Source organism: Barbatula barbatula, assembly GCF_947034865.1.
Source record: "Barbatula barbatula genome assembly, chromosome: 1".
Lineage (NCBI taxonomy): Eukaryota > Metazoa > Chordata > Actinopteri > Cypriniformes > Nemacheilidae > Barbatula > Barbatula barbatula.
In genome coordinates, this window is record NC_136766.1 from 14519762 (window position 1) to 14537192 (window position 17431).

Genomic DNA, 17431 nt, shown 5'->3' on the forward strand with positions numbered 1-17431 from the left:
ATGTCGGTCTGCTCTGCATCCATTTCTCCAGTCTCCACACTGTGCCCCGTAAGTCACGTGACCAAGCACACGCGCCACCGCCACACAAGACGGCTCGTTTTTTTCCTCACATATAAAATAGGCATATATCTCTTAGAATGGATGTCTTGTCACGCGCACGAATGCACCTTAATATAATCGGAACATTTTACCGTCATGTAATTGCGAAGCCTGACATCGCGATTGCGATATGATTAATCGTGAAGCACTACCAAAGACAGATACAGGAAAACACGAATTCCCGTCAAATTACTAATTTAAAGTACGATGAGAGCAAAAACTTTGCATCATCTTGAACACACATCACCGCAGACCTAACATTCTTGAGCAATGGCTGAAGAAAGCTTTTTGCCATTATCTTATGTGCCATCAAACAAGTGAAACCAGTTCATATAAAAGAGTTATGGCAGAAACAAAAACCGTAAAAACACTAATCAAACTGAGATAAAAAGATTTAAGGCCTAATGGTTAGAGCGTTGGGCTTGTGATCTAATCTCAGTGCCAGCAGGTGATGACTGAAGGGCCCTTGAGCAAGGCACCTTACCCCTGATTGCTCTGCAGTAATGTGCCACTGTATAAAACTACTTGTAAGTCGCTTTGGAAAAAAGCGTCTGCCAAATGAATTAATGTAAAAATGTAAATAACTATACTGTACATCACAATCTGTGCCCTGGGGATCTGCAGACTCATTATCAATCCACACTACAATGTGTCAAATTATATGGTATTAATGGTCCGATCAGACCATCATGAGAACTCTCTAAATGTGTGCAAGTCAGAGTATGTTTTTTTTTGTGTAGTGCGAGAAGAAACACATTTCTCCATGGTCAAACTTATGCTACTCTACTGACATGAACACATACTAACAAGTTTCGGCAACAGTTCAAAGCAAAGGAAATAGGCATTGCAGGTAATTATATAAAGCTATTGACATGCAGCTCGACCTGTTTTGTGGACAGAGGAATTTCCCTCAGGCTGCAACTTTAAATAAATATAAACATATAAACGCAACTCATGTGATCCACGACAAATGTACACAGAAACAGAGGAATTAATTGACTAAAATGCACCGAAACAGCATAACACAGAGCAGATGTTTTTGAGCTGGTGAGGGATGCTGTGGTCTTTGCGGCAGTGTGATGGTTAGAGAACGGTTAGAGAGGTTCTGCAAAACAAAAACATTACATTCCTCAGCTCTCTCCATTATTCCCACTTCCTGCTTGCCATAGAGCTCTCAAAACAGAGGAATCAACAAGACAAACACACTTGTCAACAAATCAGCATCGGCTGAGCCTTCGCTCACTCTCACACACACCCTATGATAAGCAAAGAGCCATTTTGGGCCGATTTGGGCACCGAGCATGTCGAGGCACTGAATCAGTCCGACACAAAGTAAACGGGCTGGGAATAAAAACCACGACAGGCAAAAACTTGCACGAAGGTGCACATACAAAACTGATCTTCTCTTATATGCATTCAAATGCCTCAAGATTAGCTCATGATAAAAGAAAGCTTTCTGATTGGATGAGAAGATGGAAATAAGGAATAACTGTTATAATGGGCTTGATATCCTGGTTGTGACGCATGATACTGGTAACTGCTATAAAAGGCCAAACAAAATCCGTTTTAAAATCAGCAGTGAGAATGTTGAGGTCAGAATGTAAAAGGGAAACGCATGTAGGCATAATCACACCAAAAGTAAACAGCAAAACAAAACAATTTGCTCTAGGGTTGGGCCGAAAATATTTTTTTCACTTTCGTCACGTGACTCTCGCTGCTCTGTGGGGCATAAAATCTTGCACTGTATCGATCAGACTAGCCTGACTCTATAACTCGCGCTGTATAAAGAGGATACGCAGTTTGCACAGACACACCTGCCATTGAGCTTTCCTGCGTCTCAGTGGTTAAGAGTATGGCGCTAGCAATGCCAAGGTCATGGGTTTGATCCAAGGGGATTGCACATAGTCAGAAACAAATGTATTGTAGTATGCAATGTCAAAATGCATAATGCACATAATGTAAATGTAACTTTAAAACTGTATAAAAAAGATGCGTATCTGTGCAGCTTGCAATGTATACTATAGACGGTTTCAACTTAACAACAAACAAAATCACCTTTCGTTTAAAATAACCTTCAATTTTGCGTGAGAAGATCTTTAAGGTGCCAATGTTTACTTGTTTACAGTTAATGAATAAACATTCCAGACTTTTAGTTTAGTTTAAAGCATCTTTCCAGATTGTTACAGGTTGAGTCTGGACAGCTGAGAGGTGCATGAAGCCTCGACAAGTAGCTATTAACTACCCCACCCATTCAACCCATTATCAAAACTTAACAAACATTTTTTATTTAAAAACATGCAAATGATTTGACAGTCAAACAATGACCGTAATCATTTTAGACACCACTTTAAAAGGGTCATTTCGTAAAGCTGAACTGGTTTTCAGGTCATTGAAACTTCAGTCAGTGTTTGTCCACCAGTGGGATTAAACAATATGAAACAGCATAACAGATGAATTTCCTGCATGGGTCCACTGAAATGCCTTTGCAAGTGTTCTTATCTCTGTAATCTATCATTGATAAGCTATATATAAAAGAATAACTGTGTATTATTTAGAAATTTGAGCATTTGTCTAAATAATGTTGAGCATAAGCACATTGCTGTCCAAGTCTGTATACTATCAGATCATGCAGTAGAGCACCAAGCTCAGAGTATAGTCTACTGTATTTCATATACTGTAAAGTACAGCAGTACAAGGTGACACATTTGTTAAGATGATCAAGACCAGAGCGACATTCAGGCTGAACCATCTGTACAAGAGTCTGTGTTTACCCTGTCCCACACCTACTGATGAGTGCCATGCATAGACAATGTGCTCCACACACATAGACAGATTACACAGCAGGTGGTGAGAAGGATAGGGGAAGAGCTGCTGGGAGGGGCATATGCACACACATGCATATTGTGCTAGATAATCAGAATTGTAATAATCTTTGCAACTGTTAAGACGAATATGGACATAAATAAGAAAATAATGGTGACAAATACTGTAAAATAGGCATGCTGTAGTATTGTAAAGCGGAAATTATAACCAGCAGATTACTTGATTATTAATAAGGGGGCTCCAATCAGGATTTTTGGGGCCGATCAAAGTTTTTTAGAACTGGCATTAGCCGATATGATCACAGATTACCGATCACAGGATCTATATCAAGCCTTCTATTTATCATGTAGAATTATTCATTAAACAATTTCAAAGGACACTGTATATTACCTAATGAATTGAGAGATGAAAAGGAATCAAATTGCAAAACAACCTATTCCTCTCCCTTTAGAAAGTAAACATAAATGATAGCAACCATAGGAACAGCTTAGAGTATAACATCGTTTTTCTGTTTTAATAATTATAAAATACAACAGAATAAAACAAACACGACAAACTGCAAGCTTTCGGGAGTGACATCCCCATTTAAATGCAGGAGTGAATGCCCTGAAAGTTCCATGTGTCCGCGTTTGTGATGATTGACAAACTAGTAACCATTAGCAAGATTCTGGCATCTCACAGTTGTAAGAATATAAACCATTTTGGTACTTTTATATTTTCAGCTTAGATTCGCTTAGTCCATAAAAAACTTAAGAATCTCTGACAGACGTGATGTGTTTTGTTGGCGAGTGCTCTTTTGCCGTGTTGCCATGTTTGTTTCTTTTTAAGCACGTTTATGTTTGTTGTTTGGTCTTAGATTATAAAGCTTGACACTTTGGGTGTTAAAAATGGTCAGTTGCCTATATAAGAGATTATTGGGTCTCATAAAATATAAATGATTTGTATTTTAAGGTTTATTTTGGGCATGTATTTGTTTGCAGATTTTTTACAATGAATATCTGTCAACACTGTCACTTTAGCGAAGGGCTTATGAAAGCGGCTAAATGTTAGCCCTGTGTCATATCTGCTAAAGCAAAGACTTCTTTTACTGCTGTTTTCTTGCACCAGACAAAAACACATCTCTGATGGGTGTTTAGGTACATCGTGAAACCGTAGTTATTGATTTCAATTCCGAATATACGACAAATAGTTTTGCTAAATACTGTTGTCAGTATCTGAGTTTTTTGGGGGTTAATTCGATTGCAGTTATCACTCTTGTAAACCGAATTTATCCCCAGTAGCAGTTTGCTTCAGACTGCAACAAAGTTGTGCGAGCTTAGGGAGTGACTGAGCTGAACGGTCCAGACCTCAAATGCTGCTCGGTCTGCACAGGGCGGCAGTTCAACACACCAACGATCTACACGTTTGAGTCATTTGATTGGCTCTTTTGATCAGCCATTAGCGAGATCACCGATCAAGCTATTAAATCGATTTTCAGCCAATAATGATCGGCAACCGATCAATCGGAGCACCCTTAATTGTGAATGTGGTCAATTACGGTAAAGAACTTTAAACACACTTTGGTATATTGAAACAGAAAAGGTTATTTTACATTTAAGATACAGTATAACAAACTAAATTTCCCAAAATTAGCTATAAAGAGGGGCTGCAAGCATATGAACCACTGCCTTTCATGAGAAGGTGATGTTAAATTTGACGACACCGCATCCGCAATGTTCATTAAGCAATGAATGAACGATATGAAAAGTGACTTCTAGTGGAAAGTAGTAATAACATTTTATATTGTAATAACAAGTTAATGAATGTTCAGTGCTTGTGGAAATATGAAAGAAAAAAAATTTACTCACAGCTTTTGAGAATCAATATTGAATCGACCACATTTAAAAACAGGATAAATCGAAATAGATTTCGATTCTCAAGCTCTCGATTCTCAATTCATTTCAATGCATGAATAAAGAAAAAATCATATATATATTTCATATAAAACATGTGCACTGTCTGACAGATTCTGACACAGCCTTTAGCCCATGTTTACACCAGACGGGACCGCTGTCGCTTTAATTTTCTAAATTACTAGGTTCAATTAAACCTTAAATGTTCTCAGTGTTATAATGAGACATATGTAAAAATAAAATGTAAATTGACAGTATTTTGGAAATAAATAAGTTATTTTAATTTCAGTTTCATTTATTGTCTTCAAATTATTGTGCTACTAACATATTGTTGGACGTTAGTGATGACTCTACTCCGGTCCGGCAGAGATGTTATCTATTCTCAGTTCAGCATTGACTGTTATACTGAGGACAATGTTTCCAAGGTGACGACCAAACACTATGACTAAAGCTTTTCATGTATAAATAATGCCATAATTTACAAAAAAATAAGTCCTCCGTGAACAAATTTATGACCAAAGTACTATTAAAAATAAATACAGTGTAATCAGAGGAGTTGACTGTAAGAACTTTTTAAACATGAACACCAGGCTGCAGCAGATGTCGACTGGGGCCGCCAATGTTTACCTACAAAGACAGGTGACTGGCTCATGTTTCTGGCAAATGCGTGTCATTAAAGAGACATGAAAGCAGATGCAGATGCACACGCACGCTGATCCAAAATGTTTGTTTGTGCCCAGAGAGATGGACAAATTCGAACTCACGCCACACTGAAAGTCAAGATTTAAATGTAGATCAGAGCTAAAGAGGGAAAGAGAGAGAAATAAAGGCTTAAACAGGGTGAGGGGCTCCCAGTGTTAATCCTTCTTCGGAATGAAACTCTCTAGGAGACGCGGCGACAGGATGTGCGAGCCAGCTGCTCTTCAGCTCAGACAAAAGGAAGCAGGGAAACACATTTCAGGTCGCTTTAAGTAGAGGCTTCTCAGTCTCCAGCCTGGTGCAAACCAAGACCATAATCTCAGGAGACACGGCTCAGTAGCTAGAGTGATGACAACTATAAAGGGATTTAGTTGTTTCTGGTGGAACTGGCAACCACCGAGGTAGTTTCGGTGCCTGTGCGAAAACATCATCTTATTTCAGATCTTAAATAGCAGCTCAACCAGTATTTCTTCTCTTATTGACAGTAGGAATTTCATTTGAACACGGGCACCAGTGCATCAGTTATGCATCCATACAATGTTATACGCTTTTCTCCTTTTAAGGTGTCATGAACTGGCCTTTTTATTATTTTATACTGTTGTCTGAGGTTTACTTATGACGTTCACGTGGTTTTTACATTCAAAAACATCCAAATCAATAAGATATAGGCCATTTCCTACCCTGGTTTTGAGGCTGCCTCAAGAAACGCTTGGTTTTTATAGGTGGGCCGAATTGAAGACTAAAAACTCACTGCCATGATTGGATAACAGTTCCAAAAGACATCAGTGTGCCCTGTGATGTACATTTCTGTGTGTCTTTTTACAAGCAACGTGCTTAGTTGGAGCCTTCTGTAAACTTTGTGAGACACGTAGGTTACACATAATCAGGACATATAAAGTGATCTCTAAGAGAGCAATAGTGACGCATCATACATATATTTTTACTCGCATAAGATTCCCGTCGGATTCAATATTGATGACACGGTATTGCTTTTAAATCTCAGTCTCTGTGCAAATCCAGCATCGACATGAGTCTTGTTTACAAAGGAATCCACGGTGAAATGAAGCGAACAAACATTCCATGTTTTACCTACAGGAGAAATGCCCAAAACAAAAAATTCTCTAACCCTTCTTGCGCACTATGAACTCATCAGGAGAGAGAGACTTGCGCTTATTCTGAAATTACAGTCTGAAAGACAAACATACTTCTATGATCTACCTGTTTCTTAAGAGGATGTAGAGGTAATGCTGCTGCTTCCGGAGTGGACGTTTGCCTACTTTGTAGATTTTAAGCTTTTGTGTGCAGCCTAAAATTGTACTGCGCAGGACCTACAGTGAGTCTGCGCGGCAGTTCACAAACGCAGTTTCGGACAAAACATTGCCCTCTGTCAATTTGCAATCGCGTTCCTGTATGCATTCCAAAGGTTGAGGTTTCAGGGAACCGTCGCGCCCCACCTGCAGTACACCTCCGTGCCCCCCTGAGGGGGGTACCCCTGGTTGGGAACCACCGCTTTAAACCATTCCCCTCTCCAAAAAGACCATTTAATAAAATCAAGCTGGAAATCGTACTGCACTTCACAATGTACTGACATCAGACAGATGAGCAAACTCAATTGCCCACAGAGTAATTATAAATAAGTAGACCTCATAAAAGAGAATAAAATGCTTAGATAAACAAGTTTTAATAAAAGCTAAGGAGATATTAGACATAAGTACAGTTCTAAACCTCTAGAAACAAATAGAGACACGGGATCAGTGAGCACAGCATGATCCCAAAGTCTTGTGCAGTCTGGACCACAGCACAACTAGGAGAGAAGAGAAGTGGGGGGGGTATGTGTTTTCTGCAGCACACACAATGGCAGCTGTGATTTATGGAGACTGCTGGCCCAGTTCTGTGGGCCACGGGGAAGCCCTTACTAGCTAACATCACATTTCCTGGGACTTACAAGAGAGAAGCAGTAAATCAAGACAGCGGTCCGATTGAACGATCTCCGACCAGGAATGTGAGACATCCAAAAATATAGAACTAGTGAAACTACAGACCAAAGCAAAAGTCACTTAAATTTTACAGTTTTTAACAGACGCTAGGACACATTTCTCAATACTTAGGTCACTTTTGCAACACTCTTCACACAGTGAGCACAACAGAAGTCTATGTGGGCTAAACTGAGGATCAATTATCATTGCTTTGGCACAAAATGCATTCAATGACTACATCTCTCAAATGTCATGAATTATTTTCTCTCTCAGACACAACAACTGCCAAAACTCTTTCTACGTACAGGCCAATTTGCACATGCTTACATACTGTTTTCAAAACTGTTAAACTTATGTTCAAAACAATAACATAATACAAAACTGAATACGACAGCAATTTGCTACATTTCTACAGTAATATTTGATTGAAATAAAAATAAATTTAAATAAATATCTTATAAATACTGTAAATGCTATAAAAACAATTGGACAAGCCACAGCTGATTCTCATTGTAAATGAACTTCTACACAGGTGTTACTCTTTCAATTTCATTACAAAAGGAGACAACTGCTGAATAGTTTGTATTGTGATGTAAACATGGACCCAGCCAGAAGAGAAGTGTCTGAAAGAGGAAGAAGGGTGGCTGGGATGGATCAGGCATGCCAGAAGACTCTTTCCTAGGTGTATTGCACTAGATGACAGAAGATGTGATGTGGATGAGAACCAGTGGCCAAATGGAGAAGACCGAGTAGATTAGCATTATGTACTATTGTATCTGTATCAGTGGATGCTGTGTGTACAATTTCTTGTATATTGGAATTCTGCATCATGTCTGATTCATTTCAGTAACATATATTGCAGTGAATTATAAACAGAGATGTGTCCTTGTTTTACACAAAATATTGTATAATGCTACATGTTGTTAGTGTTTTTTAGGTTATTGTTTTGTGGGTGACAACGTGTGTTTGTCGGCTGTCAACCTTTGCTAGTGTTCTGGAAGAATAAGTTGAGTTGAGACCTGAATATAGTGTTTTGGTAGTTGTACAGCATTTTGAATGTGAAATGAACAATTCGACCCATTCCGCCACCGCATATGATAACTGAGTGATTCAAGGGTAAACTGTGGACAAAAGTCCTGCCATTAATTACGACAGACTTGACCCCAAAGACTTCCATTGTACGGAAACAAAACCACAAAATTTTTTTTTAAAACATCTTTGTGTTCCACAATATACATGTTTTGAATCACATGAGGGTGAATAAATGACAGAAATTGTTTTGGGGGTGAACTTTCCCTTTAATTATTTTGCTGCACGTGGCATGAGGTAAGCAAAGCAAATAACAACATCGGGTTTAAAGTTCAAAATAAGACAAATTAAGCTAATTTGTGGATAATGTAAGATTATTTTAACAGCGCAAAGTATTAATTCCTTGATGATTTAAGAAAACACCACCATTTCATGGAAGACTGCACAAACGCATGAATAAACTGAATAAACACATGACCGGACGGTGGACAGAAAGCAGATACACAACAATTTATGCCACTTCTTCCACTACAGATCACATCTAACCAGCGAGCACAGACTGTACACTCCAAACAGGACAGCTGCAGACAGCCACTTCACTCAAGAGACCCCTGAGGGGGAAGCTTAGTGGAACGATATGGCTCTTGCAGATGCAACATGGGGGATGAGGGGTTAAACATGTTTTTACAGATGAATGAAAGTCCTTATCTAGCCCAGGGGGTGAGACACAAAAGAGGGATGCTGGGCTGGGGGTTGGGGTACAGTAATGGCAAAATGAGCTATTTAGTTTTTACAGATATCTGTGCAAAATACGATCATGGGCTCAGACTAGAGGTCTTCTCGGGTCCAAAGATCTTTACCCGACCCGAAATGACCCGAATCACTTTTTACCCGAACCCGAGACAGACCCGATAACGTTTTTATTTTAAAGCCCCGACCCGAGACAGACCCGATAACGTTTTTATTTTAAAGCCCCGACCCGAGACAGACCCGATAACGTTAGACCCGAGTCCGACCCATCGTATATGTTTTTTAAACCCGACTAGACCTGAATGTAAACCGACGTGTATTAATGAAATTGATATGGCAATGAACACGTTGATCCTCTTGTTTTGCTCTGGCAAATTGCGCAAACTGAGGCTAAATGGGTTGTGCAAATTTTAGCTGAATCAACGAGTGACAAGTGACGACATGGCAACCACTCGCGCGAACATTCTGTCTCAACAATGTGTCCCAAACCGCGTAGTACTGAAATGTGCGCGTCTTTTAATATCTACTTCTGGTCGCCTGGTGGAAGTATGTTTTCCTGAATACGATGGTAACTACATCGAGTGCAAACCCCTGCAGCGTTGGAAACTTCGGGATTTCAATTCTAAGGTGATTTCAGATCACCGCGACTTTCGTAAGATTTGCGTGGCTTTCAACCGATCGGCTGAGGGTTGGAGGAGAGTTGGTAACTACACGCACACACACAAGCGACGCGCTGTTATTGTACAGGATAGTTCGGGTCTTCCTCGGGTAAATTAAGCAAAACAATTTTTAATTTATATTACCCGAGACCCGAAGACACTAATAATATACCCGACCCGTGTCCGAAGCTCCCGTGAATCTTTTAGACCCAACCCGCTCGGGTCTCGGGCCGGACCTCGGGTTTTCGGATCTAAGTGGACCCGTGAAGACCTCTAGCTCAGACACCCCATTTCCTTAGTTTAAATCAGCTTCATTACATAACACACTTCATTGGACAGTTAAATCCATTGTTTTGTTTACAGGAGCATTAAAGGGAAAATTCATGACAGAGGCACACAACATAGATGGAAGACGGATATCAAAGATTATAATAGGATTACAAAATATAAAAAAATACATTTCTACAGCAATTTTCTAGGCAACAATGCAAACTGGGAAAAGCTTTGTAGATTTTACCTTGAGATAGATTTAAGCTGCATTACATTAATGCATTTGGCAGACAACTTATAATGCATTAAGGCCATACATTTTATCATTAAGTGTGTACCCTGGGGTCCGACAACAAGTGAGTTTTTGGGGCTTACAATAGTGGTAAAGAGTTAAAATTTTACTTAGGTTGAGGAGAAGCACATTTCTTACAATGTGCATGTTTGCACTATGGTCATGCATTGAACTTTTTGGTGATAGCGCCATACTTTACAGGTGGTGACCAAAGATGTTTAATAAAAAAAAATGGTGACACACTGAAGCATTTGATTGGCTTAACAAAAAAGAATTACGTTGAAATTAAGACAAAATATGTTGAATGAATTTAAGATTACAATTCGACCGGTTTAAGTAAAACGAAATCGGCCAATCAAAATGAAAATAGTTGCTCCTCTTGTTGTAACTGGCAACTCTGGTAAATGGTGCAACAGAAAACTCTTGATCAAGATGTGTATTATACTGTTTTGCGTCTTTATCCTGTTTTCTTGATTGACCGGTCTGGCTTAACGTAAATTAGCCTACCATCCAGCCACACAATGTCGCAAGAGGGAGTACGCAATGTGACCGACAAACGAGCGACGCACTGTTTATGTACGGGACAGATCGGGTCTATTCAGAAATACTGAATAGAAACCACCCGAGACACAAAGACACTAATATTATACCTGACCCTGTCCGAGGCACCCGTGATTCTTCTTGATCAGAACCCGCTCGGGTATCGGTTTTCCAAGTGGACCCCTCAAGTCCTCTACCCTGTATGGACTTGACTCAGACTGATGAATCTTAAAGAAATAGGGTAAATCATTGTACACCTGCTCGAAGGAGAAGTTCACAGGTAAAAGAGAAACTCCTGCTGGACAAGTGTCTATGAATGAGCATTTGATGCTGCACACATATACAGCAGGGCAGGGAGGAGTCCTGCACACTTAAACCTGTTCTGCAGCAGACAATACAGCAGAAACTTGCCATACACTCACTCACACCCATTTGTACCTGCTACAGGCCATTTAATGAAGTCTACTCGTGTCAGTGTTAAAAAGCTATCATATTAATAACATCTATTAAACCACCACCTTGAAACTTTGACACATACTTGAGGAGGCAAAACACACTCTGATCCTAACAAGGAACTGTTGCCACGCAAATGTTATTTCAAATGTTTTATATACTTCAAATTCATGATTTTGTTGTTCTACTTAACGTTTCCAACATTTTACAATACATTCCACAGCTGAGAAAATGTATACCACTTGTAAGTCAATTTGGATAGGAACCCAAACATAACCATAAATGTTTTCTGTTGGTAGACGGTTTTACCTCTACTTGCTGTTGTTGGTTGTAGAAAGGGATTTACAAGCAAAAATAGTCCTCAATCTTATACAGCCTTGAACTTAAGTAAATAAAAAAACACATAGCTACTATTTTACTCATTCGAAACTCACAACTTCAGAAGCATATTGAACATTTCCTTTTCTTTCTTCACAGCCACCATACGAGTTACGGCTGATAAAGAAGGACAATGCAGACAGAGCAGTAATAATAAGCCTGGACATTTAATATGTGGAGCTGGGTGGTAGACGTCAGAACGGCTGAAAGGACCTACTATGTAACCTGTCACCAGATCTTCCACAACTGTCAAAGCTAAAATGTTTCTCCTTCCTCAGTCACAAAAAAGGCCTTCAGGGAAAACGTCAGGACCTTGTGTCTAAAACTTCCCCGTAAACCTCCTAAAGAACAAACAGAGGGTTGGTATCTTGTATGCATGTGCGATACACTTGTTAATCATTCAACAGTGCTGACAAACAGCACATGCCATCTCTGAGCTTTTTGAGCGTGGATGAGAGTTTTCTGGGTTAATCCAGTTAGCGCTCAACCTCTCCGGAGTGAGGATTTTACTGTGACGAGTGAGAGCAGGGCTCAACTATCACACAATAGGACATAATACAGAAACGGTGTGGATTAAGTATTGCATAATGACTCAACAGAGTGGAAGCTTCACGTTGATGTTTTCAGGGGGTGTGATGGGGAATTCCTCTGTCTGCTTCTGCCTACACGGTTTTATCAGCAGCAATTCAGCACTTTGGCTCCGAGACTGTTTAGCAAAACGAGTTCTTATGTAAACTTACTCCATAAAGGAGCAGCGTGGCAATCTGTGAGTCACCAAACGGCTAATATTAAAATGTTAGATGTGGATTAATAATGTGAGGACACTTGAGTCATTGCTCATAATCTGTCAGGCTGTTGGGTCATTTCTCACGTGTCTTTCCACTTCGGCTCTGCATTAAACATTCTATTTTTTTCACTTGCTATTATTGTGCTTTTCTGAGCTAAAGATAGAAAGGTGAGCTTAAGGTGAGCAGCATAAGCCATTCAGGTGACACTAAATGACTTCTTGAAGAAATGTCAACAGCTATCTGTTCAAACCATGCCAGCCACGCAGTACAACCGTTTACCAGAGTTCTTCACATGCAACCAGTCATTCCTGCATTAAACACAAACAGCACAACAAAGTGAAACACTTAACATATCACATCATTTCAAAAGGTCATGGCCTAAGAAGTCATGGTGTGGTGTAAATCTTAAATCCTATATCACGTAGCAAACTACGTTACAAATGTGTCCATACCAATGCAGAAAAGTGGAGTTGAAGAATAAACAAAGAAATATCTTATAGAGGTTCACAAAGAGAAATAATTGAAGAGACCAAGTGCAGCATTTCCGATACAATGCATTTACTTGGGCGGTCCGCCCAGGTATATCAATGACCGCCCAAGCATATTTGGCGTCACATTTTGTATCTATCCGTGATAATGACTGTCTCTGTGATTGATATACTAGCGGATAAACAGCGGTTCTGTGTCTTCTCTCTTTCCTGACTTTTTTGGGTGTGAGTGGTGTGTCCTCCTCTTCCGTGTTGGCATGCAATCTCTTCCAATGAACTCCATGTGTGGGCAAGCCCTCGGCCTCTCGTCCACGCCTGTAGTTAGCTCTGTGTAGCGTATTTGCTGTTACTTGAATTTAGAATCAAAGAAGTTTTCATAATACAGCAACACATTGTCGAGAAAGGGCAAACAGAATATAGCCCGTTCTATAATATAGATAATGTGACAGATCAGATCAGAGAGTAGAAGAAAAACAGATATCAAGTGCTAACACGACGTGATTACGTCACAAATATGCCAATTACGTTTGAGATGTCACCAGTGCCACAAGTCTGTCAAAATCCTGTGGGAAACACTAAAGTTTCCAGAGTGAGTCTGGAGGAGAGGGACAAATAAGCAGCTTAAAGCCCATCACGTCTGAACAGCAACAAACAGAGTCACCATATGGCATTTTCAGAGGCACATGCTCAGACTTGCTGTGACTATTCAAGTGTTAGAGTAAATGTAGAGCTCAGATACAGGAGGTACAACGCTGAGCAAACTACTGAAAGGTATGCAATTATATGCCTCGTGGCATAAAAAAGGAAAAAAGGTGACCGTTTACAAATAGGTTTTTAAACACCGCACTATTTGCCATTGGCAAACAGACAGTTCCGCCCTAAACTCACACCATTGCATGAGACAATGTTTTGATAGCAACAATTGAAATGCAACATCGGTTAACACATCAAACTGATGTCTCAGACTGTGAATTTTTTTCCAGACACGAGGTGACCACCCTAAAGGGCCGTTCATATTATAACGATAAATACAAAGATAACTAACTGTAACTATATTTGCAACCACACCATCGGACGATAACAATAACGTTTTGTTTATTTTAAGGCTGTGCGCTGCAGTATTCCCATTTTCACTAAAACGAATGATGACCTGCTGCTGATGCTTTTGTTTTCATATCCCGACATATTTTCTCGAAAATGTGACAGCAAAGGCTGGATGCTCTCTCTGAAGGCTGAAGGTGCATTCGTGTCCGGGATGTAACGCATTTATTTTACAGTCTTTAATTCAAACCTGTGTTGCAATCACCAATAGTCAAACGTTATCTGCCAGAAACTATGGTCAAACTATGTATGTTTTATCGTTCATCTGCTGGGGTAAAAAAAAAAAAGAGTTCTGAAAGTGATCCCTGCAATATCGTTTCTGTATCTTTATCGCTATTATCTTTAATTAAGAACGATTTTTAAACCCTTTTTATAGTTATTGTTATAATGTGAACGCCCCTTTAGGCCCGTTTTGCTTTTATTTTAGTAACACACAAACAGTCACATGACTCTTGATGTAAATTTGCAGTAGTCAGCAGGATCTCGATCACACAGAGGATATCCAAATTAATAAGGATGAAGCGAACGGCTTTTAGAGGGGATAGTGAGTGAAACAGATTTGCAGCAGGCTTGACTGTTCCCCAAGGAAGCCGGCCTGTTTATTGTTATTTAGACACAGTAAATACGTTCTTCGCTCATGTTCTGAGCAGGACCGTACAGTACCGTGCTTGCAACATCTTGCTAAACCAACAAACAAGGAACATAATGGAAGACACAGCAAAAGAAAAGCTTTACAACACAAAGATCTTTCACAGTGTGCACATGAAGACGCAGTAAAAGAGACGGTCACTGTTTTGTTAAGGTCAACCATGGTACAAACCCCAGAGCTTCCACACATTTTGACTAAAGAATTTCCATAACTCTTCACCTGACATTTCCAGTCATTTGTCATTTTAGTATAAACGTATTAACTTAAAGCCATTGTAAAGAGATTGCACTCCGATTAAATACTCGACAGCTGCTCATGAGAACAAATCCGTGTACTTGTATCTTTCAATTTACGGGGCAATTTGCCAGGCTTTTCCATGACAAGGGCAACCCCAAAACCATTAAAACCAGTCACACACGTCAGAACATCAAAATTAAAGCACCATTTCACAGTGCAACGCACAACGTGTAATGCACGATGACAAGAGACGTGCACAGCGCAAAACAAGAACAGTAAAGCAATGGGGAATGGCAGTTACCTTAGGCAGCTCTCTCAGTTGGTTTGCGTCCAGAAGCAGCTCCTCCAGACTGCGGCTGTAGCGGAAGATCTCATCCGGCACCGCGGCGAGCGAGCAGTGCCGCTTGTCCACGGACTCAACGTGACGGTTGCACCGCCACAGCGGGATACACTTCAGCATGACCCCGGCACACTCAGCCCCTCCGCATCGGGGACTGACTTAAGCAGCCAAATGATGGGGACACACACGACCACAGCCAATTTAAAAGGCAGTCCCTGGACTTTATCCGCCGGACACAGCCCAATAAAATCGTCCGTATGAATCACTTTGCTGGAAATGTCTAATAACTCCAATAATGGCGGGGGACATTCAGTTGATCACTCCGGTCGAGGCAAACGAGTGGAAAAACGTCTCTCCATACACACGGCCGAATTACTCAAAAAACGACTCTTCGGTGACGGGCAGTTTCTTCAGACGTAACGTAAGGCCGTAAATAGCGAATAACGCGCACATTTTCCGTGTTGAATACGATTTTGCATTTACTGAGGACCATAAGGAGTTCCTCGCTGGACTAAATGAGATGTCGCACTGAATAACACACTTCACTTAGCCAGTATGCGTTTACTCTGACCATACAGGGGTCAGGACAAGCAGGTTTTTGATACAAGAAACCAGTCCGTCCTTGCGAATGACACGTCTTGACTAACGTTAAGAAAACGAGATTCAATGATTAAACTGCATCGTATCAGCGAGCCTGTAAACGACGCTGTTCTGCTACAGCTAGCGTTAACCGATTAGCGCTGTAGTCTAACAACCGTTATAAAATGACACCGGCTAACTTTTAAACAACAAAACTCCAAAATACTTACAGACGTGCGTGTCGGAGAGATACGTGAGATATAAAATAGCCTAACGTTGGCTAGGTTGCGATAGGATCACACACACAGCAGCAGCAGCAGCAGCAGCAACAGGCTAAGATCAGCAGGCCGGTTCGGTGTGTGTGTGTTTGTATGTATGAAGGTGGGGGGCTGGGCTGATCTCAGCGCCCGCTCCAGAAACACTCCGCCGGCTTTGTGCGGTGCTGTGCTACAAGCCAACCTGACACGGGGTCCAGATCGATCCGTAATAAACCTCTTTATCCGCCACTCGGGCATACGGGTGGTTGGTTTGAGGAAGCGCGCAACACGACGCTTTATCTGCCAAGGAATTTCCTGCTCTTGTAGGCGAGCGTGTGGAGGTGCTGAGTTGAGTAAAGCTTCAGTAGCTGATCCATTCCCAGCTCCGCCTCACTGTTGTGAGTCTCTCTGACCGCGTCTCGCACGCAATTCCAAATGCACACAGCAGTACTCTGCCTCCTCCGAATGGCGACCTCTAGGAGTCTGGAGGAGAAGGAGAGAGAAAGGCGGATAGTTGCCCGGGGGAATGCAAGCGCGCCACCTTGTGGAAATTTACTAAACGAACGGGAAGAAGAGTGATGGGGATAGCAAGGCACATATTTTTTATTATACAATGTATTCTTCTGATGGATGTGGAAACTGTCCTGCTTGACAGTATTGATTATTCATCGAAACAATACAGGAACTAACAAATGTTTATGTGAACAATAGGTTTTATTCTATGTAATAAATGCTTACTAGGCTATAAAGCACTGAATCTGAACAATTTTACTTCAAGACAGTGTCCACAATTATATTTGGAGTTCCCCACCTTCCTACCCAATACAATTGTTCATAACTAGAAAGATCACAGAAACATATCTTGACTTATTTTAGCAAGATTTAATGTTTTGTTTTCAGCTTAATTCATATTTTGGATTTTAAGTTTTTATTTTCATTTGAGAATTTCAGTGCATCAAACTTATTTCAGTTAACTGCAGCAACATTTCTGAATTTAATTTCGTTGAAGTTTTTTACATTATTTAAGCCAGTGTTATATTTTAATTCAATTACAGATATGCTTATTCAAAGTTTTAGCTGATTTTAGATTATTTTTATGCTTTTCTATTTAAATCATTTTTAAGCCAATGTA

At 40.3% G+C, this 17431-nt stretch overlaps 1 protein-coding gene across 17 annotated transcripts in view; it reads right to left on the reverse strand.

Moving 5' to 3' along the window:
• scrib (scribble planar cell polarity protein) overlaps positions 1–16766 on the reverse strand; it is a 67133-nt gene extending 50367 nt beyond the window's left edge. For all 17 annotated transcript variants that reach the window (XM_079468434.1, XM_079468430.1, XM_079468433.1 and 14 more), the window contains exon 1: positions 15425–16766. In XM_079468434.1, coding sequence (XP_079324560.1) covers positions 15425–15583 — 159 coding nt within the window. In that variant the 5' untranslated portion in view covers positions 15584–16766. The remainder of the gene's footprint in view (positions 1–15424) is intronic.
• Between the last annotated feature and the right edge of the window lie 665 nt (positions 16767–17431).